This window comes from Aethina tumida, chromosome 1 (genome assembly GCF_024364675.1).
Source record: "Aethina tumida isolate Nest 87 chromosome 1, icAetTumi1.1, whole genome shotgun sequence".
In the NCBI taxonomy this organism is placed as follows: domain Eukaryota; kingdom Metazoa; phylum Arthropoda; class Insecta; order Coleoptera; family Nitidulidae; genus Aethina; species Aethina tumida.
The window spans coordinates 4,977,217-5,001,428 of NC_065435.1; the positions used below are offsets into that span (position 1 = coordinate 4,977,217).

The following is a 24,212-nucleotide window of genomic DNA, read 5'->3' on the forward strand; positions in this document are numbered from 1 at the left end:
GGAAGTGGGTAAGTGGAAGAGGAGAAGTGGAAGAAGGAAAGTTGGAAAGGGTAAGTAGGGTAGTAAGAGAGGGGAAGTGGCAGAGGGGAAGTTGGAGAGGGGAAGTGAGAGAGGAAGTGGGAGAGGGGAAGTAAGAGAGGAGAAGTGGGAGAGGGGAAGTGTTAGGGGGAAATGGGAGTGGAGAAGTGGTTGAGGGGAAGTAAGAGAGGGGAAGTGGTTAAGGGGAAGTAAGAGAGGGGAAGTGTTAGGGGGAAATGGGAGTGGAGAAGTGGTTGAGGGGAAATGAGAGAGGGGAAGTGGCAGAGGAAAGTTGGAGAGGGGAAGTGAGAGAGTGGAAGTGAGAGAGGGGAAGTGAGAAAGGGGAAGTGAGAGAGGAGAAGTTAGAGAGGAGAAGTGAGAGAGGAGAAGTGGAAGAGGAGAAGTGGGAGAGGGGAATTGAGAGAGGGAAAGTGTGAGGGGGATGTGGGAGAGGGGAATTGAGAGAGGCGAAGTGAGAGAGGAGAAGTGGGAGAGGGGAAGTGGAAGTGGAAGAAGGATGTTAAAAGAGGGGAAGTGGAAGAGGAAGACGGATGGTAAAAGAGGGGAAGTGGAAGAAGAAGGATGGTAGAAGAGGGGAAGTGGAAGAAGAAGAAGGATGGTAGAAGAGGGGGAAGTAAGAGACGAGAAGTGGGGAAGTAGAGAAGAGTGGTAGAAGAGGGGAAGAAGGGGAAGAGAAGTGGGGAAGTGGAAGAAGTATTGGTAGACGAGGGGAAGTGGCACTGGAGAAGTGGGGAAGTGGGAGACGGATGATGATTATTCTGTATTGATTGACTTTATGACAATAAAGAAATAATGTTAACAAAAACGAAACGTAAATTTATATAAAATTAAACTATTTTTAAATTGCTTTTTCATTATGAATAAATTTTTGAATGAACGATTTAAAATTTTTATTATATATGTATAAATATATAAAAATATATGGGTATAAGTTAAACAAAAGCTTAGTTACAATAATATTTAATTACATAATTAATAAAAGTACATTTGTACATTTTTTAAAATTCTGTATAGTATAATAATTCAATTATCAGTGTATAATATATTACAAGCAACTTAGTCCATATTTATAAAAGGCTGTTAAATCTAAAGGCACTAATTTAGTAGTTAAAATTTCTCATACATATTTTAAATACTAGAACTGTCATTATCAAAGTTGAAACAAGTTTGTCTAGATAAATGGAAGATCCTGAATCAGCTACGTTGCAACATTGCGTCGCAATTTCAAGGACTTTCGGATAATAATCGTTCCAGAATTCAAACGTCTTGTAGTTGAGATTTCCGGGGTTGCTCATGTTGAAGGTAGCATCAATCATCAAAATTCCAGGATTGTCTTTAGTGAAAGGTTCCCACTTAATGGGGTAGATGCTTTTTTCGGTGGGATCCGAATATTTAGCAAAATTGGTCCAGAACGACATTATCGTGTCAGAAATTCTTTTGTCTCTGATGTCCCAGTCTTGATCGGTCCTCCAATAGGGTACGCCCCAAACGTACAGAAGATCGTAGAGATGTGGCACACCGACCCAAAGTGGCAACTCTTCGATGGCGGCCGCGCTGCTCGGCTTCATGTCAAATCTGTAGACGTAGGTTGGTTGGGATTTGCTAATGTACGAGGCTTGTAAAAATACGGAAGAGGCGTAGGTTTTGTCGGTAGCAAAGTTGGCTACTATTTTCTTCAGTTCGTCGGAATCTTTAATGGTTGTGGTGGGTGAATAAAAAAACATCACAGCATCGAGAATGTGGTCGTAGTTGTAAAGGCATGAATTTTCAGTGTCGTTTATTTGAGGTACGTCATTGTTAACGATGTCAGCAAGCAGTGCTTGGAGGTATTCAACGGAGACGTTTTGCTGCGCCGTGTTTTTCTCCTCCAAACCGTTCAGTTCCAGAACCAGCTCCATGTTAGTGTAGCCCGTCAGGAACGGTATTTTATGGAAGTCCCCCCTTTCGAAGTAAGTCCTAGGCACCTCGGCCAGGAACGGTTTGGAATTGTTGCTCAGGCCGAAATCGATAAGCGGTCTCCAGTCTATGTTGGAAGTCTGCTGCACCAAAGCCTCCGCATCTGCTCTTCGAAGGCAGTCCATGAGTTGCGAAGTGGGAGTTCTGATGCAACCGAAACTCGAGGCGAGTCGGTCGAGGATGGTTTTGTCTTCTTGGGGGTATTTCACCACGTTGTTACCTAAAAAGTCGCCGCTCATGGCTATGGCCTTGTGGAAGAGCTGACGTGAATCCTGGTTGATCATGTGGAGGCCAATGCTCGTGGCTCCTGATCCGTAACCCATCAGGCAAATGTTGTCGGGATTCCCGTTGAAGATTTTGATGTTGTTCTTCACCCACAACATCGCCGCTTGTTGGTCCAGTAGTCCGTAATTGCCGGGAGCCTCGCCGTCCATCGTTGTCAAGAATCCTAAGATGTTCATCCTGTAGGCTACAGTCACCACAATTACTCTCTGTCTGTAGACTAAAGTGTGGGGATTCCAAATCGCAGGGGTGCCCGTTGTGAAATTGCCCGGGTGAATCCATACTATTGTTGCAAAACCTTGTTTTGGAGGTGTTCCTGCAGACAAACAACAATTCAACTATAACACAAATTGTAACTGAGTAAGGATTAACACAAATGCGAACGAAACATTCCAATCTTTACGTGTTGCTTAGTTAGCGTTTTAGATATGATAATTTGAATATTACCTGTTGATTTTCATAGAGCCATTATATAATGACCTTACTACGACTTTTTGTTGGTCTGACTGGCCTGACTTATTTTTTCCTCATTAACGGTTGGAATTGCAACTTTAACGGTTTGATATTTTTTTTGGTTGGATTAAATATGCCTTTGGCACGCTAAGGTCATCCCTTAGTCCCAAAAATTACAAGGTGAAAATTGTATTAATAATACCCCAGACAAATTAACGTTCATGTCAGTGCCAAATATTTTTTGACTCAAGGGTGTGGTGATTCATATTGTAGGTTATTGCACCTCCAATAAATAAATATTGGTGCATGATTGCATGACTTATTTTCCTTTTAAAGAAGTGCATGACGTAAAATCAATTTAAAATAACTAATTTGTTATAAGAATGCATCATGAAAGCAAACAAATCAAAGTAATTGCATTGCTAACTTCGTTTGTATTAATTACGCCAACGGCAAAAGTATTTTCATTAAGATTATTTAGATAAGTAAAATAAATTAACTGATTTTCGTTACTACATTGTATTACATTTCCTTTCCGTGTCATCTTATTTTATCGGTTGACAATGACAGATAACGACAATAAAACCTCCCTTTGAACCGGACGATAAAAAATACATGAACTTACAGTAGTTTTAAATAGTCTAATTTGTTTCGTGCGACAGAGCTGATTACGTAGGTGTTACAATGGTTGTCTAATGTTATCGCATTGAATGTGTCGCCCTCTATTCGTTGGTTGCTTAAAAATATACACTCGTTTATTGAAATTGACTAAAACTAATAATTTGTTTTTGGGGAGGGTTTGGATTTGTTACGCTACTGATTTGGATGGGCGGTAATTTTTGAGTCGGCCTGTGCGTGCATCGAGGGCTGTAGGGAATTGTAATGAGGGAGAGACACGCTATAAACCGGCGTTTAACGCTAGTGACGTCCGGTCCTGTTCGGGTACATTTGCTTTATATACATGCGACTGGCGTCGTTCATAAACCGATTACGGAATCTAATCCTGCAATCGCATACCTTGCAGCAAAAATTACTGGAAAAACTATTGCTGCATTGTGGGGCCTCAAGGTTAACTAATTTGAAGCCGCTGTTAATGACCGGGGGTCGGATCGTGCGATAATAAATTTTCGTCGAACACTGATTTACTATTGTTGGGGTTTAATGTCGGTTATTTTTCCGGTTAAGGGGTTACGTGAACTGGACGGTTTCCTTTCCTTTTGTTCAATAATTTAGACCAGATTAAGACGATTGATTTTTTAGTTTTACACGAAAAATATGCTATTCCAGTGTCTACAGTTTCTCTTTAAAAGATTTACTGTCATAAATTTCAGAGGTGCACATTTTTTAAAAATAGACAGTAGTTGTTATTGTTATTTTTAAAATTTTATTTATTTATTAAATATTTTAGCCAAAAATTTGTTAAATCCCTATGACATAATTGAACTACCATCAAACAAAATTCGAATTAAATCCTTTTATGGAATATCTAACGAAATGTTTAACTTTAAATAACTTCTCTGGCCACCCCTGAATGTAAAATTAATTTCATTTAAAAATGATCTTGTTAACAAAGTGCCTGACCAAATGTGGCGCATAAGTTTACAGTCTTATGTTAATATAAAGAATAATAATGAGTTCCTTGGCTGGTGCAATTTCCCTCGGACATTGTCCTTTATGCATAACATATTGATTTTCCTCATATTTTACAATGAAACATTCAATCCATTCATTTAAAACTCCTTTAAGATAAACCACCCACAACAATGTTTTCCAACAACTGCGACTTGCCTTGTGAATTTTCTCATACATGTCACACAAATCAATTTATTACGATGTGATTTTTCGCATGCAAACTTTAAATATTCACAGCCGTGCTGGAAGCATGAAATGCCATATTCTGAACAATAAACCGTAAAGTGCAAACGTTGTGAATAATTAAAGCAGATTAAAAATGCCCCCAACCACCATTATAATATAATTTCTCCGCAAACATTACCTAAAACTTTTTCTTTATTCTGTTTTTGCACAGAACATTGACCTTACATTTACGTTTTTCCTGCAAATACAATTAACCTTCAGCAGACGAGTTTATGTCAAATATCAGGACTTGACATTATGGGAATTGGGGTAGTTAAATGTTATATTCATGGCTTTATCACAATTTCGAATTGCCCCATTTTAAAAAGGGGGGTAATTAAATCATAAAAAGTTTATTTGGGTTATTAGGTTATTTTACATTTCCTGTATCCTGCAAGCAGGATCAAAATTGCTTTATTGATTTCGTGCTTATGTCATTCGCAAAACCCAACAGTAACTACATATCGATTTTGCGATTGGTTCAACAAAACTTCATGCTGACATTGAAAATAATATATGGAAATCGGTCTGATATCTTTAAATAAACTATATGAGTGTGGAAAGTAGATGCTATCTGGTTTAGGGCTTCATAAAAATACTCCACGTCACTGTTATATCGGTCAAACAACCAAATACCAACGCTTTTCAACAAAGATCTAAAAGATATTCTCAAATAAGTCTTTTGAAACCATCAGTATTATATTACATTTTTATGATTTTCTTTGTAAAAATATAATTGAAGCAATAAAAAGAGTGCAATTCATTATGTAAAACCTTCGACCCAGAAAGCATAACTGCAATAAAACTTGCCCCCACTAATTGGAATATAAAATAAAATGACATGGGAAAAGTAAGGTGGTCCAATCACGCCCGACATTTTCACGCCCACATACTCCAATTCGTGTTGCACAGGATTTTATTACTCCCCCGCGAACAATTTTGCTATAACATATGTGAAGATATTTAAAACAGACAGACAATAAGGATATGCAAATATCATTGCTGCTAATGATTATTAATTGAAATGCAAATTCCTGCTGGAAGTGTCAATAGCACACAACCTCACGATGCATCGCAACGTTTTATACGCTTCAGAGACATGCGACAATGCTTTAAACTGTGTCATTCATAATTAGATGGAATTTCAAGCGTGACAAATTAATTTCTGTTTTTATAAACTGTGAAATAAAATAACTAATCGGAAAAAGTGCTTTACTGTAGGAAATATGACGGTTTAAAATATTTTAATTTCTGTTTAATTAGACAAATTGGAAATTTTGAATTATAGTTGTGCTATTGTCGAACAGATGGCGACAAATTTGAAAATTTTTGAAAAGTAGTTGAGCCATTTTTACACAGATCATGGCAATTTTAATAATTTTGAACCATATTAATCCTTCTCATAGATAGAGATTTTATCTCTTATATAGATGTAAACAGAACATTTTTAATAACAGTTAATTAATTAGACGTCTACGAATTTGAAAATTTTCAATAATGGTTTAGCTATTTTCACATAGATGATGAGAATTTTAATAATTTTGAACTAATATAGAGATCAATTTTGAAAATTTTGAATAAGAGTTGAGCTATTCTCGTACAGAGGGCGTATAATTTGAAAATTTTGAATAATAGTTAAGTTATATTCACATGGTTGATTAATTCTAAGCTAATTTGAAAATTTTATCTGTCATATAGATGGTGACATATCAGAAACATTTTAGTGATAATTAAGTTAATTTTAGATGGTAACGAATTTGAAAATTTTGAATAATAGTTGAACTATTTTCACAAAAATGATGACAATTTTAATTATTTTGAACCACGGTTGATTAATTCACAGGTAGAGATTAATTTGAAAATTTTATTTTATGTAGATGGTGACATATTAGACAATTTTTAGTGACAGTTAAGTTAGACAGTGATGAATTTGAAAATTTAGAATCATAGTTGAGCTATTCCTGTACAGAGGGCGATAAATTTGAAAATTTTTAATAATAGTTGAACTATTTTTATACAGATGTTGACAATTTCAATAATTTTGAAGCATGGTTGATTAATTTTTTTCACAGATAGAGACTAATTTGAAAATTTTATCTCTCATGTAGATGGTGACATATTAAAAATATTTCAGTAACAGCTAATTAGATGGATATAAATTTGAATATTTGAATCATAGTTGAGGCTTTTTTCACAGATAGCAAGTAGATGACATACTTTTGGAGGTATACGTGCAAAAACTGAAAAAATACGCATACAATTATAAAAATTAATACACAAACACTCTACCGCACTGCTCAAAAATTCTAAATAAACTAATTTTTGCGTGGTCTTAATTTGGTGTTAATTGCGAATTTCTATCGCGACAAATCTCTGAATATTTAACACTTTTAGGAACTGTAAAAAGTATTACGTTGTCCTTATCTTTATTGGACATCTTAACAGTGCAATAAAACTGGATTATTTGGATGGACAGTAAGTTATAGGAATAAAAACGTTTGCGTTTATTAGAACGGGAACAGTCGGTACTGGCACATAAATTAGCTTAAACATATACAGTTTAACAGTTAGATGGAGAAAATTTATTCAGTAAATATGGATTTCTTACTGACGTATACGTATGTCTGACTACTACTCCTGATTTAAATCGTCTGTAAATCTTGAAGTGAACACAGTTACATACTATTATTGCGAAAACGTTAAATGATAAACGATGTGTTGAATAATTCTAATATTTATTACGGCAACGTGCGTTTTGTTATGTAAAATAATAAAACAGCCCAAAGTAGAGAAAGGAAACGCCGAATTAAACAATATAACACCTGTTGACTGATGAAGTGATTTTCTTCAGAGTGGGTGTCGCTCAAAAATAATTGATGTGCTCTATATAAAGGGGTCTTACTTGTTTTATTAATTTAATAAAAGAAAACAATAATTTGGTGTGTTTCATGACGGATAATTTAATAATTAATTTAAAGTATTCTCTTGGAAGTGTCAGTTTTTGAAATTAAATTGTTTGTTTCAAAATTTAAATTTTAAAAATGTAAAAAAGTATACTTGGAATTATGGAATTAATGTTTCTGTTTCCGGTTTAAAATCCATGTCAATATTAAGCTAATTGTTTTGTTCTAATACAAAAATAATTTTTAATCATGTAAAGGTCAACTAAATCAATATTGATGAATATCATAGGTAAAAATTCATGTTAAAAGAGAATGTTTAAAAATATTTTTTATATTTATCAATTTATTTTCTTTATTTTTATCTGTGAAACTCAATAAATGGTGTAGTGAAAAATTATAATATTTTTCAAATTGTATGGAATTTGTCTAATTAACTTTTATCATAGTTAACACTGAAAAAATAAGGATTATTAATTATACAAGCAGAAAAAAATAATTATTATTACTTGCATGTGAGTTGTAACAGTTTTTTATATTTAAATTATGGAATAAATTAATCAGATCATCAATATAACGTATTAACTTGTAGTAATTTGTTTTTTGATATGGATTTTAGCAAGCATAATGAATTTTTTATCAGAGTTAACACTGAACTTAATAACAATTATTATTTTTTTCTACATGCGTGTGAGTTGTAGCAATTTTTTTGTATTTAAAGTATGCAATAAATTAAATTTTAACTGAATATCGTCAATAAATAATTTTTTGTCGTAGTTTTATTTAAAATTTATGTTTATATAAAGATTTTAACTCTCATAATTGAGTTATATCGTATTTAAATTACAGAATAAATCAATTTTTTTTAATTGAATATCATTACTTTAAAATATTAATTTGTACTAATTTGTCTTTACAAATATGTAATTTATATAATTATTATTCTTTTGTACTTAAACGTGAGTTGTATACATTTTCTTGTATTTAAAGTTGCATACTTACTAATTAAATTTTAACCGAAAATCATCGACAAAAAATTATTTGTTGCAGTTTTTCCTTAAAAATATGTATGTAAAATATATTTTTAGATAAAGATTTTAATTTTAATAATTGAGTTACTTCGTATTTAAATTACTAAGTAAATCAAATTTTCAATTGAATATCACCAGTATAAAATACTAACTTGTAGTAATTTGTCTTTACAAATATGTAATTTATATATATACATTTAAATAAAGAATTTAGCAAGCATAATGAACTTTTATCAAAGTTAACACTGAACTTAACAATAATTATTATTTATTTGTACTTAAAGGTGAGGTGTACAAATTTTCTAGTATTTAAAGTATGCAATAAATTAAATTTTAACTGAATATCGTCGACAAAGAATTATTTGTTGCTGTTTTTCCTTAAAAATATGCATTTAAAATATATTTTTATATAAAGATTTTAATTTTAATAACTGAGTTACTTCGTATTTAAATTACTGAGTAAATCAAATTTTCAATTGAATATCACCAGTATAAAATACTAACTTTTAGCAATTTGTTTTTACAAATATGTAATTTATACATACATTTAAATAAAGAATTTAGCAAGCATAATGAACTTTTATCAAAGTTAACACTGAACTTAACAATAATTATTATTTTTTTGTACTTAAAGGTGAGTTGTATAAATTTTCTTGTAGTTAAAGTATGCAATAAACTAAATTTTAACTGAAAATCATCGACAAAAATTATTTGTTACAGCTTTTCCTTAAAAATATTCATTTAAAATACATTTTTAGATAAATATTTTAATTTCAATAACTGAGTTACTTCGTATTTAAATTACTGAGTAAATCAAATTTTCAAATGAATATCACCAGTATAAAATACTAACTTGTAGTAATTTGTCTTTACAAATATGTAATTTATATATACATTTAAATAAAGAATTTAGCAACCATAATGAACTTTTATCAAAGTTAACACTGAACTTAACAATAATTATTATTTATTTGTACTTAAAGGTGAGGTGTACAAATTTTCTAGTATTTAAAGTATGCAATAAATTAAATTTTAACTGAATATCGTCGACAAAGAATTATTTGTTGCTGTTTTTCCTTAAAAATATGCATTTAAAATATATTTTTATATAAAGATTTTAATTTTAATAACTGAGTTACTTCGTATTTAAATTACTGAGTAAATCAAATTTTCAATTGAATATCACCAGTATAAAATACTAACTTTTAGCAATTTGTTTTTACAAATATGTAATTTATACATACATTTAAATAAAGAATTTAGCAAGCATAATGAACTTTTATCAAAGTTAACACTGAACTTAACAATAATTATTATTTTTTTGTACTTAAAGGTGAGTTGTATAAATTTTCTTGTAGTTAAAGTATGCAATAAACTAAATTTTAACTGAAAATCATCGACAAAAATTATTTGTTACAGCTTTTCCTTAAAAATATTCATTTAAAATATATTTTTAGATAAATATTTTAATTTCAATAACTGAGTTACTTCGTATTTAAATTACTGAGTAAATCAAATTTTCAAATGAATATCACCAGTATAAAATACTAACTTGTAGTAATTTGTCTTTACAAATATGTAATTTATATATACATTTAAATAAAGAATTTAGCAACCATAATGAACTTTTATCAAAGTTAACACTGAACTTAACAATAATTATTATTTATTTGTACTTAAAGGTGAGGTGTACAAATTTTCTAGTATTTAAAGTATGCAATAAATTAAATTTTAACTGAATATCGTCGACAAAGAATTATTTGTTGCTGTTTTTCCTTAAAAATATGCATTTAAAATATATTTTTATATAAAGATTTTAATTTTAATAACTGAGTTACTTCGTATTTAAATTACTGAGTAAATCAAATTTTCAATTGAATATCACCAGTATAAAATACTAACTTTTAGTAATTTGTTTTTACAAATATGTAATTTATACATACATTTAAATAAAGAATTTAGCAAGCATAATGAACTTTTATCAAAGTTAACACTGAACTTAACAATAATTATTATTTTTTTGTACTTAAAGGTGAGTTGTATAAATTTTCTTGTAGTTAAAGTATGCAATAAACTAAATTTTAACTGAAAATCATCGACAAAAATTATTTGTTACAGCTTTTCCTTAAAAATATTCATTTAAAATACATTTTTAGATAAATATTTTAATTTCAATAACTGAGTTACTTCGTATTTAAATTACTGAGTAAATCAAATTTTCAAATGAATATCACCAGTATAAAATACTAACTTGTAGTAATTTGTCTTTACAAATATGTAATTTATATATACATTTAAATAAAGAATTTACCAACATAATGTACTTTATCGAAGCTAACATTAGACTTAATAATAATTAATTTTATTTTCTACTTGCATATGTGTTGTAGCAATTTTCTTGTATTTAAATTATACAATAAATTAAATTTTAATTGAATATCATAACAATAATAAGCCTAATTATCATATATCACAATGATAAAATAATAACTGTTTAATTGTCCTTAAAATTATGTATTTAAAATATTTATTTAAATAAACACGCATATTTTCTCCTTGCATGTAAATTATAACTGTTTTTCGTATTAAAAATATAGAATAAATTAAATTCTTGCTATATTTACCAATGAGTCATGAAAGTGGCTAAATATTAAAGTAAAATTTCACTGAAACCAGAAAGTGGTGTGAAACAAACTCCAGTTGTACATGAACATAATTTAATTGAGTTCTTCTGCGTGAGAATTGTATAAACAAAACCGAACGCAAAACATGAGAAACATGCCAGAAACTCACCTTGAGGCACGAACACGTTCAAATAAAGGCAATCCTCGTCCAATTGCCCGAACTCCAGGTCCTTGGAGAGCAACTGAAGGAACGGAATCTCGGACTGCTTAAAATCTTCCTTGGTCTGAAGACACGAAGGATAATAGTCCGTCGAGTTCCTCTCCCCTTCCCAGAACGGCAAAGGATCGGTCACCGGCGGTGCGAACCTCAAATTGGCGATCGGCGGTTGTGCATAGGGTATGCCGTAATAGCCTGTGATCCTCTGTATCCTCAATTTGGACACCTCCCTGCCGACGATCGTGCCTTGGTTCGGTATGTTAACCGTTGGCGGATCCTTGGCGGCGTAACATGTACAAAACGTCGAAAGGAAAACAAAAATAAATCGCGTCATGTCGTGAATGTTTGAGCTTCGTTCCGTGCGGAGTCGTTTCTTGGGGTGAACTAAGGAACAAACTGCACGAGTCTACGGCTGTGATTTTGTTTAGAGCGAAATATTGCGTGATGGCCTTCTCTCCCCTGCCTTTTAGGTTTAACTGCGATCAATTTAGGGATTTTTAGTTAAATGGGTCAGATTTTTATGCTGACATTCATACTGGAATGTAAACAGTACGGGCGGCGATTAAATGGATAAAGGTGACAGCCGTATTGTTTTCAGGAAAATGAAATTAGGACACTATTGGATTAGTCATAAAAAGGACAAACACGTTATTGCGACACATTAAACAAATGTTGGGTGCAATTTGTTTCATTCAGGTGTAACATCAGATTTATAGATTTTGAAGAATTTTACGCATAGTACATAAAACAATTCGAATTAAAATACAATTAATAATCAAATGAGAATTAAATCAAAAAATAAATTTAAAATTACAAAATAAATATTAAAATGAAACTATTTGAATTACAATTAATCAGAACTAAAATTATAATTAGAATTTAAAAAAAATGATTTATATTTAAAATGTACTTTAAAACAAAAACATTGTAATTAGAATAAAAATATTAAAGTTGAAATTAAAACAATCAGTTAAAATTAAAAACAGTAAAATAAAACTATTAGAAATAAAATTATTTGAATTACAATTAAAATTAGAATATTATAATTGAAATTAAAAGTTGAAATAGAATTAGAATTAAATTTCTAGAATTAAAATATTACAATTATATTAATTTATAAAATTTTTGAGTTATTTTGGAATTTAATTTGGAATTATTTTGGAATTTTGGAATTATTTTGGAATATTAGAATTAATTTAGAATTTTTGATTTTTGACATATTGGGATTATTTTATAATTATTTTTTGAATTTCGAAATTAATTTGGAATTATTTTGGAATTTTAGAATTATTTTGGAAATTTGAAATTATTTTAGAATTTGAGAATTATTTTGTAATTTTGGAATTATTTTAGAATTATTTTGGAATTTTAGAATCAATTTGGAATAATTTTAGAATTTTGAAATTTATTTTGGAATTTTGGAAATATTATGAAATTTTGTGGTTATTTTGGAATTAATTTGGAATTTAGGAATTAATTTGGAATATTGGAATTATTCTGAAATTTTGGATTTATTTTAGAATTTGAGAATTATTTTGTAATTTTGGAATTATTTCAGAATTTTAGAATTAATTTGGAATAATTTTAGAATTTTGAAATTTAATTTGGAATTTTGGAAATATTATGAAATTTTGTGGTTATTTTGGAATTTAGGAATTATTTTGGAATATTGGAATTATTTTGAAATTTTACAATTATTTTGGAATTTTGGAATTATTTTGGAACTTTAGAATAATTTTGGAAATTTGAAATTATTTTAGAATTTGAGAATTATTTTGGAATTATTTTGGAATTTTAGAATTAATTTGGAATAATTTTAGAATTTTGAAATTTAATTTGGAATTTTGGAAATATTTTGAAATTTTGTAGTTATTTTGGAATTAATTTTGGATTTAGGAATTATTTTGGAATCTTGGAATTATTTTGGAATTTGGTATTTGAATTGAAATTATTAAATTTAAATTATTATAATTAAAATATTTAAAAAAATTAAATTAATTAATTTCAATTGAGCTATGCCTATTAAAACAAAAATATTAGTTAAATTAAAAAAAAAAATAAAATTAAAAAAGTAAAATATGTATTAAAATTAGAATGAGAATATTATAATTATAATTAAAATTAAAATATTGAAGTTGAAATTAAAAATATAGAATTAGAATTATATTCATATAATTAAAACTATAATTACAGTTATAAGTCAAATTTAAAATAAGAATTTGAATTTGAATGGGAATTTACAAAAATTAAAATTAAAATTAACATTAAAATATTAAAAATAAAATTTAAAAACGATTATTTAAATAAAACTACGTTAATTACAATTAAAAACTTGACAATAAAAAACAAAATTGGAAGGAAAGGTTTGATTTAAAATGAAGAATTGAGTGAAATATCATAATTATAATTTGAATTAAAATATTGGTTAAAATTAAAAAAATGAAATTAGTATCAGTATAGTAATTTAATACTTGTTTTATGTGCAAACTAGGGTGACTAAAATAATTTCAAAAATTATCAGAGAATTATTTTAAATTATAAATAAAGTTGGTATGTTTTAAATATGCATAAAGGGCGTATAAAGCTTCAACATAATTAACGAATATTACTTACTAAAAAAGAAAAAAGTAACTTGCGTGATGGCACACCTTCGAAATTTATGTTTAATTTTTCGACGCTCCCGTAAAACGGATCTTGTCACAGAAGAAAATCGCATTTCTCACGATTTCTTAATTAGGTCAAACATCGTATCGGGGTCAAGCAATCTTGAGATACCGCCTGAAATCTATTTTTTTGGGTTGGTCAATAAAACGTGATGGTAAAAATGCATATAGTTTATTGACGAATTCAAAAATTTTCCTTATCTGACTTAAATCTCTGGTCTAACCATAAAACTGCAAAATAAAACTATTAATTATTATTAACATTATATTATAGAATAATATCAGTGGTTACTCACATTGGCAGGTGTAAGACACCCTCAAGTGCTTCGGTATGCCTTCGCAGGGGTCACCGAAAATTTTGTTGCTGGCCTCCAACTCGCATCTGTTCTTTCCGTCGCATCTACAACAATTAATAAGTTACAATTTGTTTTTTAACAACAAATTACGTTAGTACATTTCGAATACTATAGGAAGGGCCTCCGCAGCGAAGCACTGCACATTTGCTTTGCTGCCGCAGATCTCATCGGGGCCGGACTTCCCGTAAACGGCCGACACAATTTTGATGATCATGTTCGTCGGGCAGAGTATTGCATTTTTTTGATTTTCGCAGATCTTCATTTCTTGGGCTTAAAAATTGAAAGTTTTAGCTAGTGTGAGGTTGTAAATTTGGACGACAAAAAACAACTTACCAATAAAACTGTGTTTCCCATCGTCTGCGGCTGAAAACACATGAATGTTTAAAATTAACTTTGACGGATTAATTCGGGACTTACCCAGGATGTGGATTAACATAAACACAACAATGATTTGGTAAAGCATCTTCTCCTCGGCGTGTTTACTGATGCGTTGGGAATTACAAACTATTATTGGTATATGAAGAAATGTGTTGAAAAAACTTAACCTTTCAGCTTAATAATATTAAGTAGGAGGAAAATACCAACACTGTATATATTGAATAAAATTATAAAGGGAGGTGTTCTTGTTAATTAAATACACTGATCTAAGAAATTAAGCGATATTTATTCTAGTTCATTATACGTTAGTAAATACCACTGATGGTTTTTCAAGTAAAGCTCCGGTAATTTTGATCTTTCTGACACTTATCTATCAGGAAGATCAACGACATTACACAATGGCATACCAAGGGCAGAAGTGGAAGCAAATTCATGTCAAACAATCGAAGAACTGTCAAACACCCTTAACCAATCTTGGTCGACCATCCAGAAACATTTACAGCACATTGGAGGTGTTTGGGTCGCCTATAATCTAGAACAAAGCCGTCACATGCAACGAATTGTTCCACTAGAGACGAAAAATGGGTCCTATATGATAATCTAAAACACAAAAGACAGTTTCTTTCTCCAAATATGCCACCTCAACATATTTTACTCAAAAATCAATTGATTTTTATTGGTCCGGGATTGAAAACTTCACACATTAGATGGCAAAAGGTTGTTGATAACGAGGATGATTATATAATTGATTAAAAATAATACGTGAAATTTTATTCGTTTGAATTTAGTGTAACAAAACGACAATACTTTCCGGTTCCCTTAATGCTAATAATAAATATTCAATAAAAATAAACATTAAAAGCCATTTTTTATAATTAAATTATTTTTATTTTTTCTTTAATTCAAAAGGAAAAACATTTTTATGTACCTTATATTTCCAATTTTAGATAACAATGAATAATAATCAATTATTATTTTTGTAGAGCAGTAATTTTTTGGAGCAGTGTAGCCTGAATGTAATTAGATTTTTTACAATTACTGTTATAAACATTATACGTCAGCTCATCTGTATAAATAAAACAACATGTATGGTTCCTAGAAATTATTTTAATATTATTTAATCAGTTAATATTGGAAACTATATTTACATTATATATTTCATGGAATAATAAAAATAAATTACTTTTTGAATTTTGAAGAATTAAAATAATAAAAAATCAGCAATGTTTAAATACTTTGACAGGCGTAAAGTGTTTTGCTTCACAAAACTAATATTTACTAAAAAAACACATTCATTTTTTCCATCACAACTACAATAAGAAATTTTAAATTTTTTATATACAAAATGTCCTTTTTACCTTTCGAATGTGAAAATGCCTTACCTATAAAATGGGGTTGGTATTGATCTGTGACTACAACGTTTTAAAATATGTTAATAAGTAGACACAATAATAATATAACTTACCAATAGTGTAAATTAATAAGAACACAGTACATCAGAGGTTCACACATGTCAAGTGAAATCAATATTCAATATACATATATTATCACGTGAGGTTGAATCTGGATTATATGGTAGATGAGGTAGAATATTTTGAAGCTTTCTATAATAAGTGTCCTGTTGAAGTTTTTAAAGACTTTTAATACTTTTATTAAAATTTGTGGCTCTAATTATAAAAACTGAATTATAAAACAAAAAGAGTATTACACAAAGGGTTAATGTTAAATTAAATGACACATATTTAATCAGTAGAATCCCTTTCAAAATTAAAGTTACTTTATTTATAATAAGCTGAATTCTTTAGATTTTCTTCATTATTGGACCTGTCCCACCTGATTCCTAATTTTGACCACCTATTTTAGAAACACTTTGCATAATACACAAATACATACTTTCTTTTTGAAAATTAAACAACATTTTATAATTACAAAATTGATTTTTATTAAATTAAATACAATTTAATATAAAGTTACTTAATGTCCCAAAAAATTCACTAAAATTTATCAAGATGTGACTTTGCTGTAAAACAAAATTCAATTTATAAAAGTGTGAAGAAAAGAAAGTCATATTATTACTCACATTGACAAATGTACGCAACCCTTAAGTATTTACCAACATTGGGACACGGGTCGCCGAAAATTCCATTGTTGGCCTCTAAATAACATCCCTTTTTCCCATCACATCTACAAACAACATATAATTTGTTACCTTTTTGTTTTGTTTTGCCTTCTTACTTTTGAAAAACGATTGATATAGAAGAAGGGGCAAAGCATTGCACATCTTTTGAGATACCACAGACATTCCTTGAGCCAGATCGGCCGTAATTTGTTGATATAATTTTGATTGTCGTTCTTGGAGGACACTGTATTAAGTTGGAATCGTTTTCACAAACTATCAATTCTTTGGCTACAAACAATTTTATTTATTTTTCTTATTTGTAAAATTGTTATTCTTACTTTTTAAATTGTGCTGATAACCATTGGTAGCTAAGGGATATAAAATAATTAGTAATTGTATACAAATAAATGTTTTATTAATGATTTTATTTACGTTTATACCTTATTTAAAAATGGATACACTTACATATAAAATTATCCTGATATCCATTGGTGGCTAAGGGAAGTAAAATAATTAATAAATATGTACAAATAAATAAATGTGAGGCTTACCAATTATGTAACATGCCATAAATATAACAAAATGTTTGTAAAACATATTTTTGTCTTAGTTTTATTAGTAATGAAAATATAAACAATATCAGTTATATATACATATTTAAAATATAACCTTTCAACTTTGATGTAAAGATATTTCAGTAATAATAAAAATACAAATCAAAAACGTATTAAAATTTAATGTGTTTTTATTTAATTTATGTTTCCAATAATTCTAAGGATTTTAACAAAATATTAATTATATGAAAAATACTATGATACAAATCTGTAACAGTGTACAGGGTGACCCAAACGTATATCAATATTTTTTTTTTTGTTTTAGTAGTTTAGTTTTAGTAAATACCAATATAAAAATTATATTGTGGGTTTAATATTTTCACTGAGAGGATATTTAATAAATAATACATATGATTATATATTATGAAAAATAGGAAAAAAAGTACTTACCTCTTAAGAAAAACCAAAAAAAAAAAATACAACAAACGAAGATTGAAACATAATATCTAATCTAATTTACTGATAAACATAAGACTAAAATGAAAATAATTTTCTTCAAAGCGTGATAAAAGATGAAATAAACAATTGATTGGTATTAAGGATTATAAATTAATGATACATGTATAATAATAAACAATAAATGTAATAAAACTTAATAATTAATTAAATTATCAATAAAAATATAAACAACTGTATTTAATTATATTCCATTGCATATTTATATTTTTATTTTTTAGTAAAATGATGAAATAAGAACAAAGTTACTTTAAAATACGATTATATAAAATATATTATAAACATTTACTTTACTTCGATTTACAAACGAATCACATTTTTTCTCAAGTTTAAAATAACATTTTTACCTTATTTTCAAAATGTTTAGATAAATATTGAGTTACTAAATTACTTTTATAATAATAATAGGATTCTCTTGTTCGATGTAAACCATAACGTTTAATTGTATTAATTGAAAACTATTCTTAAAATGATATTTCAAACGTCTTATATCGTAAAAGTTTGGACTAAACCCTTCTATTTAACATATTTGGGTACTGGTACTTCCGGTTGGCAGGTGAATGCCACTCTTAAATGTTTCCTTATACCGAAACAAGGATCACCAAAAACACTGTTACCTGCATCCAATCCGCATTCATTTTTTCCATCGCATCTACAAATAATATATATAGATAAATATAAATTTTAATTTTTATAATGTATCCAGTTACTGTTGATGCACAATAGGTAGAGATGATGAGGCATAACATTCTATGTTTTTTTTTTCATCACAAACGTTTCCGTTTCCAGATTTACCATAAGCAGCAGATATTATTCTAATTACCATATTTGCTGGACATCTGATTTTATTACTTTCAAATTCGCAAATTTTAAGCTCTTGTTCTAGAAATATTTGGTGAATAGAAGTTTTGGGTTGTTGCTTTAATTAAACTTACCAATAAAACTATGTTTGTGTTCTCCTGCAGCTGAAGCATAACAGAATATTAAAATTGTTACGTTTAAAAAAAAATAAGACTTACCAATAAGGCAAAACAACGAAAATAAAATAAACGTGTGGCGAAACATAATTATTACTGTGCAATTTGCTGGTTAAGTGTGAAACGAAATAAATATATAATTTTATTCGGAGTACGGCAGAAGATAAAATAATAACCTTTCAACCGGATTAATATCAAGGTTGAATTAAATATACTCAAATTTTTTAATGTGTTTGTGTATACGTATAGTTTTATAAACATTAATAGTTCTATCGAAAAGTGAATGCCACCCTCAAGTGTTACTCCAGGACGCATCCACCAATTTTCAAACAGATCCTGGTTTTTTTATTCTATTTATGTGTAATTCACAAATTTGTTCTTATGCTAAGAACATCGTGTGGTGAACAGAAATCTTAGTTATTGATTTATTGGATCTTATTTATAAACTATTTTTTGAATTAATCTGAGACTGTCATAATAATCTTAATACAATAATAATAATAAAGTTAATGAGAGAAAAAAATAAGGACTACGATTTACGAAGGTAGAACAACATAAATAGTATTAGAGTTAAAAATAAATGATAAAAGTAATAAAAATTAAGAAGGCTGATTAACTGGTTATATATTTAAATTTATTTGACAAAAACATATACTTATAACTATAAATAAGGATATTTAATTGGATTTTTTTCTAGTAAAATTATTATTGGGTGTAAATCATTTCATAACTTGAAAACTATTCCTAAAATGCTATTACTAATATCATTCATGTTAAAGTATAGACTAAACCCTTCTAATATAATATATCTAATTCAGTGGTCACTTGTTGCTTTTTTTCGCAGGCAAATGATACTTTCAAATTTTTCTTTACATAGCTGCAAGGATCCCCAAAGACACGGTTGTGTGCACGCAATTTACATTGATTTTTTCCATCGCATCTACAATAAAAATAAAATACATATAAATAAAATTTTAATTTTACAATGTATTCACTTACTTTTTAAACACTTTCGCTAGGGATGATGAAGCATAACATTCTACGATAGTGCTATCACCACAAGAGTTGTCATTACGGGATTTACCATAAGCTGCTGATATTATTCTAATTATCATATTTTTTGGACATTTAATGTAATTAGTATCATGTTCGCAAATTGTAATGTCTTGTGCTGGAAATAATTATTGGTGAACAGTAATCTTAGGTTATTTTATTTTACTTACAAATAAGACTACTTTGTGTTCCACCTGCAACTAAAGTTTATGCTGGAACATTAAAATCATTACAACATTTACAAAAACTTACCAGTCAGGCAAAACAATGTACATAAAATATAATAATGGTGAAACATATTTACTGTCTAATTTACTGTTTTAACGTGGAATGAATCTTAAAATAATATTATTTGGAGTACGCCAGAAATTAAAAAAAATAACCAATCAGTTTTGATTGTGCCAAGGTTGAAAATAAACGGTAAATGCAATAAAAAATTAATGAAAATATGATAAGCTACACCAATTTATATAAAAAAAATGATTTTTGATTAAATATGATATATTTAATTTTATTTAATTATTCTTGTATATTCGCATATTTTTGATATATTACTGCAAAATTTATAGTTATTCACAATCAAACTAATAAAATTTCATTAAATTAAAATGAGTTTTTATTAATTCGATTGATAGCACCCTCAGGTGTTTCCTTACACAAGAACGAGGATCTCCAAACTCACTGTTGTATGTGTACAGTAGGCATTAGTTTTTTTTCCATCGCCTCTATGATAAAGTTAAATATAAATTTTTTTTATAAATTATTTGCTGTACAGCAGACGAAGGATAACATTTAATGTTTTCCCCATCATCTCAAAGCTTTTCTGAACCATTTTAGTCGGACATCCAATCGTACGCTAGAAAATATTTTGGTGAACAGAAATTATTGGTTGTCATATTTATTTCTTAACCATAAGACTAAAATGGAAATAATTTTCCTTGGAGCACTTAAAAATGAAGGACAAACGAAATAAAAATTAAAAAATCTTCTTGATTGGTCACATATTTAAATTTATTTGCCAAATATAAACATATTTATATTGTTTCTATGTGAATTACATTATGTGTATTATTTTTTACAAGTGAATCCGACCCTTAGGTGATTATTTCCAGCTGGACAATTATCCCCAAGAATGCCGTTATCTGCCACCAAAATACATTCTTGTTTTTTGTGACATCTGCAATGAAAATACATACAGATTGTATATTTAGTTTTCTAAAATGTATATCCCTACGTTTTATGCACTTTAGCCAGTGCTTTGGGGTTGTAACACTCTATATTTCTCATACTACCACAAACACTATAGCCAACATTTCCGTAAAATGCTGATAATATTCTCATCTTCATTTTTTCTGGACATACGATTTTATTGTATTTACCCTCGCAAATTATAACCTCTTGAGCTAAAATAGACTAGAATTCAGAGAAATTCCAAGATATACCTTTAATGAATCTTACATATAGTATCACTAGCAGGAGTTGCCACTAAAAGAATAATGTTTTAAAATAAACATGCAAATATATAAATGCTACATACCCTTAATGTAAGACATCAGAAAAAGTACAAGAAATGGTTGGTAAAACATATTTATTAGTTCACTTATTTCTTCAGAATGAGAATTTAATTAATATAGTTGTGGATATAAAACGCTTCAACATTTAACTGTCCAATTTAGTTTTATTCTATTTTTTCCACCGTATCTATGATTAAAATAAAATTAATGTAAATATAAATTAACTTTTATAAATTACATGCCCCACATTTGGCAATGAACATGAGGCATAACGCTCAATATTTTTCCTCATCACCTCAAAAGCTTTCTGCACCAGATTAACCATAAGGTTAATTTCCAATTTAACAAATTTCAACTTCTTATGCTACAAAGTGCTTCGATGAACACACATTTTGGGTTATCACATTTACTTAACTTTTTTTTGGGGCATTTCAAAAAATGAACAGTCAATTCAATAAAAAGCTTTTTAAGTGGTCAAACTTTTAAATTTATTTGGCAATTATAAACATATTTGTATAATTATTTATGTGAATTACATTATTAAACATTGGATCCTTAAAATCTTTCACAAGTGAATCCGACCTTCAGGTGATTGTGTCCAGCTGGACACCTATTTCCAAAACCCTCGTTGTCTGCCATCAAAACACAATCATATTTTCCATAACATCTACGACAAAAATAATATACATACACATTGTATATTTAGTTTTATAAAATGTGTGTCCCTTACATGTTATGCACTTTAACCAGAGTGCTGTGGTTGAAACACTCTATATTTTTGTCACTACCACAAACGCTATAGCCAGAATTTCCGTAAAATGCCGATGTTATTTTAATCTTCATTCTATCTGGACATTCGATTTTATTGTATTTACCCTCGCAAATTATAACCTCTTGGGCTAAAATATACCGCAATTCAGAGAAAGTTCAAAGTTATAACTTTAAATATTCTTACATATAAGCCTAGGTTGACATTGAGCTGCCACTAAAAGTATAATGTTTCAAGTTAAACATTCAAATAAATAAATATGTACATACCAATAATGCAAGAAATCAGAAAAAGTACAAGTAATGGTTGGTTAAACATATTTACTTGTTCACTTCTTTCTTAGGAATGAGAATTTAAATGATATACATGTATATATAAAAAGCAATATTCAATTTGATTTAATTTAATTTATTTTATCATATCTATGATAAAGATAAAATTTATGGAAATATAAATTATCTTTTATAAATTATATGCCACTTATTTGATAAACAATAGGCAATGAAGACGAGGCACAATGACCCACAGCTCAAAAGCCTTCTGAACCAAATAATTGATTTTCATTCTTGTGCTAGAAAGTCGTTTTTGGTGAAAGGAAATTTTGGGTTGTCACGTTAATTATTCCTATCTATGAAGCTATTTTTGTGTCACCTGCAGTTAAAGCCTTGTAGAATGTTAAAATTATTATCAACATAAAAACGTAAGATTTATCAGAAAGTCAAAGCAGCAGAAATTCAATAAATGGATACTGAAACATATTTATTATTGAATTTATTTTATCTATAAATGTATTTTTTAATTTATCTATAATAATAAATGCAATAAATAAATAAATAATAATAATAAATGCAATAAAAATTAAGGAAGCTTTTTTATTGGTCACATATTTAAATTTATTTGACAAATATAAACATATTTGTAATATTTTTATATGTGAATTATATTATTAAACATTGGATCCTCAAAATCTTTCACAAGTGAATCCGACCTTCAAGTGATTATTTCCGGCTGGACACTTATTTCCAAAACTGTCGTTATCTGCCATCAAAATACACTCATATTTTCCCTCACACCTACAATAAAAATAATATATTTTGTATAATTTAGTTACCTAAAATATGTGTCCCTACATCTCATGCACATTAACCAGTGTCTTGGGGTTATAACATTCTATATTTCCCTTACTACCACAAACGCTATAACCAGCATTTCCGTAAAATGCTGATGATATCCTGATCCTCAGTCTATCAGGACATTCGATTTTATTGTATTTACCTTCGCAAATTACAATTTCCTGGGCTAAAATAGACTACAATTAAGAGAAATTCCAATAAATATAACTTTAACTTATCTTACATATAAGTGTTGGTGTTTGGGTTGTCACTAAAAGTAAAACGTTTTAATTAAACATGCAAATAAATAAATTTATACATACCACTAATGTAAGACATTAGAAAAAGTGCAAGAAATGGTTGGTAGAACATGTTTGCTGGTTCACTTATTTTTCGAGAATGAGAATTTAATTGATATACTTGTGGGTATAAAAAGCAGTGTTCAATTTAGTTTTATTGTTTTTTTATGAAATAATATTACATCTATATAATTTTTTATATAAAACAATAAATAATATTTTTGTAATTGATATTTTAATAATAAAGTGATTGAAAAAAATATATATTTTAAATAGAAAAATTAATTGATTTTCAAATTGTTTGTTCAAGTTGTTGAATACTTAAACTTTTTCTTCTTCTATCAGTCGTTCAATTCAATGCATTTATCTTATCTTTTTCTTATTAATAAATTTGGAATATTATAATAATTTGTTGAAAAGTAAAATAAATTTGTAAGAAGAATATGATTTTTAATTTTTTCTCAGAATTATAAATATGTATTTTTATGTGTCTGGCCTCTAAGGTAGAATGTCAGCAAAGCATTTCTTCGTTTCTACAAACAA

The 24,212-nt window shown here is 28.5% G+C and overlaps 7 protein-coding genes and 1 long non-coding RNA gene across 9 annotated transcripts; all 8 read right to left on the reverse strand.

Moving 5' to 3' along the window:
- Positions 1-1,010: 1,010 nt before the first annotated feature.
- On the reverse strand, positions 1,011-14,148 carry LOC109598007 (acetylcholinesterase). Its single transcript, XM_020013818.2, has 3 exons — positions 13,973-14,148; positions 11,312-11,894; positions 1,011-2,593 (listed from the first exon to the last, which is right to left on the reverse strand). Exons 2-3 carry the CDS (start codon positions 11,691-11,693, stop codon positions 1,140-1,142), a joined length of 1,836 nt encoding a protein of 611 aa, XP_019869377.1. The 5' UTR covers positions 11,694-11,894; positions 13,973-14,148; the 3' UTR covers positions 1,011-1,139.
- A 30-nt stretch (positions 14,149-14,178) lies between these two features.
- Positions 14,179-15,384, reverse strand: LOC109598016 (L-rhamnose-binding lectin ELEL-1). Of its 2 annotated transcripts, none has more exons than XM_049970492.1 (5): positions 14,796-15,384; positions 14,712-14,741; positions 14,477-14,648; positions 14,319-14,422; positions 14,179-14,266 (listed from the first exon to the last, which is right to left on the reverse strand). In XM_049970492.1, exons 1-5 carry the CDS (start codon positions 14,839-14,841, stop codon positions 14,229-14,231), a joined length of 390 nt encoding a protein of 129 aa, XP_049826449.1. In that variant the 5' UTR covers positions 14,842-15,384; the 3' UTR covers positions 14,179-14,228. The 2 variants fall into 2 exon arrangements, with proteins under 2 accessions (XP_049826449.1, XP_019869386.1); XM_020013827.2 differs by having other exon boundaries at positions 14,179-14,253; positions 14,796-15,383.
- A 993-nt stretch (positions 15,385-16,377) lies between these two features.
- Positions 16,378-17,519, reverse strand: LOC109598020 (D-galactoside-specific lectin-like). The gene is made up of 6 exons (XM_049970491.1): positions 17,427-17,519; positions 17,341-17,370; positions 17,214-17,243; positions 16,992-17,163; positions 16,837-16,940; positions 16,378-16,776 (listed from the first exon to the last, which is right to left on the reverse strand). Exons 1-6 carry the CDS (start codon positions 17,470-17,472, stop codon positions 16,751-16,753), a joined length of 408 nt encoding a protein of 135 aa, XP_049826448.1. The 5' UTR covers positions 17,473-17,519; the 3' UTR covers positions 16,378-16,750.
- A 1,136-nt stretch (positions 17,520-18,655) lies between these two features.
- Positions 18,656-19,093, reverse strand: LOC109598014 (uncharacterized). The gene is made up of 3 exons (XR_007548825.1): positions 18,965-19,093; positions 18,881-18,910; positions 18,656-18,827 (listed from the first exon to the last, which is right to left on the reverse strand). It is a non-coding gene; the product is annotated as an uncharacterized LOC109598014 (long non-coding RNA).
- Positions 19,094-19,647: 554 nt separating this feature from the next.
- LOC109598013 (rhamnose-binding lectin-like) lies at positions 19,648-20,391 on the reverse strand. The gene is made up of 4 exons (XM_049970493.1): positions 20,228-20,391; positions 20,146-20,175; positions 19,922-20,093; positions 19,648-19,862 (listed from the first exon to the last, which is right to left on the reverse strand). The coding sequence occupies exons 1-4, from the start codon at positions 20,271-20,273 to the stop codon at positions 19,718-19,720; spliced, it is 393 nt and encodes a 130-aa protein (XP_049826450.1). The 5' UTR covers positions 20,274-20,391; the 3' UTR covers positions 19,648-19,717.
- A 570-nt stretch (positions 20,392-20,961) lies between these two features.
- LOC109598018 (L-rhamnose-binding lectin ELEL-1-like) lies at positions 20,962-21,652 on the reverse strand. The gene is made up of 4 exons (XM_020013829.2): positions 21,513-21,652; positions 21,434-21,460; positions 21,210-21,378; positions 20,962-21,152 (listed from the first exon to the last, which is right to left on the reverse strand). The coding sequence occupies exons 1-4, from the start codon at positions 21,559-21,561 to the stop codon at positions 21,044-21,046; spliced, it is 354 nt and encodes a 117-aa protein (XP_019869388.2). The 5' UTR covers positions 21,562-21,652; the 3' UTR covers positions 20,962-21,043.
- A 300-nt stretch (positions 21,653-21,952) lies between these two features.
- Positions 21,953-22,653, reverse strand: LOC109598017 (L-rhamnose-binding lectin CSL3-like). The gene is made up of 4 exons (XM_020013828.2): positions 22,528-22,653; positions 22,445-22,474; positions 22,220-22,388; positions 21,953-22,156 (listed from the first exon to the last, which is right to left on the reverse strand). The coding sequence occupies exons 1-4, from the start codon at positions 22,574-22,576 to the stop codon at positions 22,045-22,047; spliced, it is 360 nt and encodes a 119-aa protein (XP_019869387.1). The 5' UTR covers positions 22,577-22,653; the 3' UTR covers positions 21,953-22,044.
- A 457-nt stretch (positions 22,654-23,110) lies between these two features.
- On the reverse strand, positions 23,111-23,826 carry LOC109598015 (L-rhamnose-binding lectin ELEL-1-like). The gene is made up of 4 exons (XM_020013826.2): positions 23,694-23,826; positions 23,615-23,641; positions 23,389-23,557; positions 23,111-23,331 (listed from the first exon to the last, which is right to left on the reverse strand). Exons 1-4 carry the CDS (start codon positions 23,740-23,742, stop codon positions 23,220-23,222), a joined length of 357 nt encoding a protein of 118 aa, XP_019869385.1. The 5' UTR covers positions 23,743-23,826; the 3' UTR covers positions 23,111-23,219.
- Positions 23,827-24,212: the final 386 nt, after the last annotated feature.

Coding starts and splice junctions, on each gene's coding strand:
- LOC109598015 (XM_020013826.2), bottom strand. CDS start 23,742: ATGTTCTACCAACCATTTCTTGCACTTTTTCTAATGTCTTACATTAGT. Junction 23,642..23,693: donor TCTAATGTCTTACATTAGTG/GTATGTATAAAT, acceptor TTTTACTTTTAG/TGACAACCCAAACACCAACA. Junction 23,558..23,614: donor CCAAACACCAACACTTATAT/GTAAGATAAGTT, acceptor AGTCTATTTTAG/CCCAGGAAATTGTAATTTGC.
- LOC109598017 (XM_020013828.2), bottom strand. CDS start 22,576: ATGTTTAACCAACCATTACTTGTACTTTTTCTGATTTCTTGCATTATT. Junction 22,389..22,444: donor ATGTCAACCTAGGCTTATAT/GTAAGAATATTT, acceptor GGTATATTTTAG/CCCAAGAGGTTATAATTTGC. Junction 22,157..22,219: donor CTGGTTAAAGTGCATAACAT/GTAAGGGACACA, acceptor TTTTTGTCGTAG/ATGTTATGGAAAATATGATT.
- LOC109598013 (XM_049970493.1), bottom strand. CDS start 20,273: ATGTTTCACCATTATTATATTTTATGTACATTGTTTTGCCTGACTG. Junction 20,176..20,227: donor TACATTGTTTTGCCTGACTG/GTAAGTTTTTGT, acceptor CATAAACTTTAG/TTGCAGGTGGAACACAAAGT. Junction 19,863..19,921: donor CTAGCGAAAGTGTTTAAAAA/GTAAGTGAATAC, acceptor TTTTTATTGTAG/ATGCGATGGAAAAAATCAAT.
- LOC109598016 (XM_020013827.2), bottom strand. CDS start 14,841: ATGCTTTACCAAATCATTGTTGTGTTTATGTTAATCCACATCCTGG. Junction 14,742..14,795: donor TATGTTAATCCACATCCTGG/GTAAGTCCCGAA, acceptor ATGTGTTTTCAG/CCGCAGACGATGGGAAACAC. Junction 14,649..14,711: donor TGGGAAACACAGTTTTATTG/GTAAGTTGTTTT, acceptor TCAATTTTTAAG/CCCAAGAAATGAAGATCTGC.
- LOC109598018 (XM_020013829.2), bottom strand. CDS start 21,561: ATGTTTTACCAACCATTTCTTGTACTTTTTCTGATGTCTTACATTAAG. Junction 21,461..21,512: donor TCTGATGTCTTACATTAAGG/GTATGTAGCATT, acceptor TTATTCTTTTAG/TGGCAACTCCTGCTAGTGAT. Junction 21,379..21,433: donor TCCTGCTAGTGATACTATAT/GTAAGATTCATT, acceptor AGTCTATTTTAG/CTCAAGAGGTTATAATTTGC.
- LOC109598007 (XM_020013818.2), bottom strand. CDS start 11,693: ATGACGCGATTTATTTTTGTTTTCCTTTCGACGTTTTGTACATGTTAC. Junction 2,594..11,311: donor GAACGTGTTCGTGCCTCAAG/GTGAGTTTCTGG, acceptor GTTTGTCTGCAG/GAACACCTCCAAAACAAGGT.
- LOC109598020 (XM_049970491.1), bottom strand. CDS start 17,472: ATGTTTTACAAACATTTTGTTATATTTATGGCATGTTACATAATTG. Junction 16,941..16,991: donor ATATCAATCGTTTTTCAAAA/GTAAGAAGGCAA, acceptor TGTTGTTTGTAG/ATGTGATGGGAAAAAGGGAT. Junction 16,777..16,836: donor GGTTGCGTACATTTGTCAAT/GTGAGTAATAAT, acceptor TTTGTTTTACAG/CAAAGTCACATCTTGATAAA.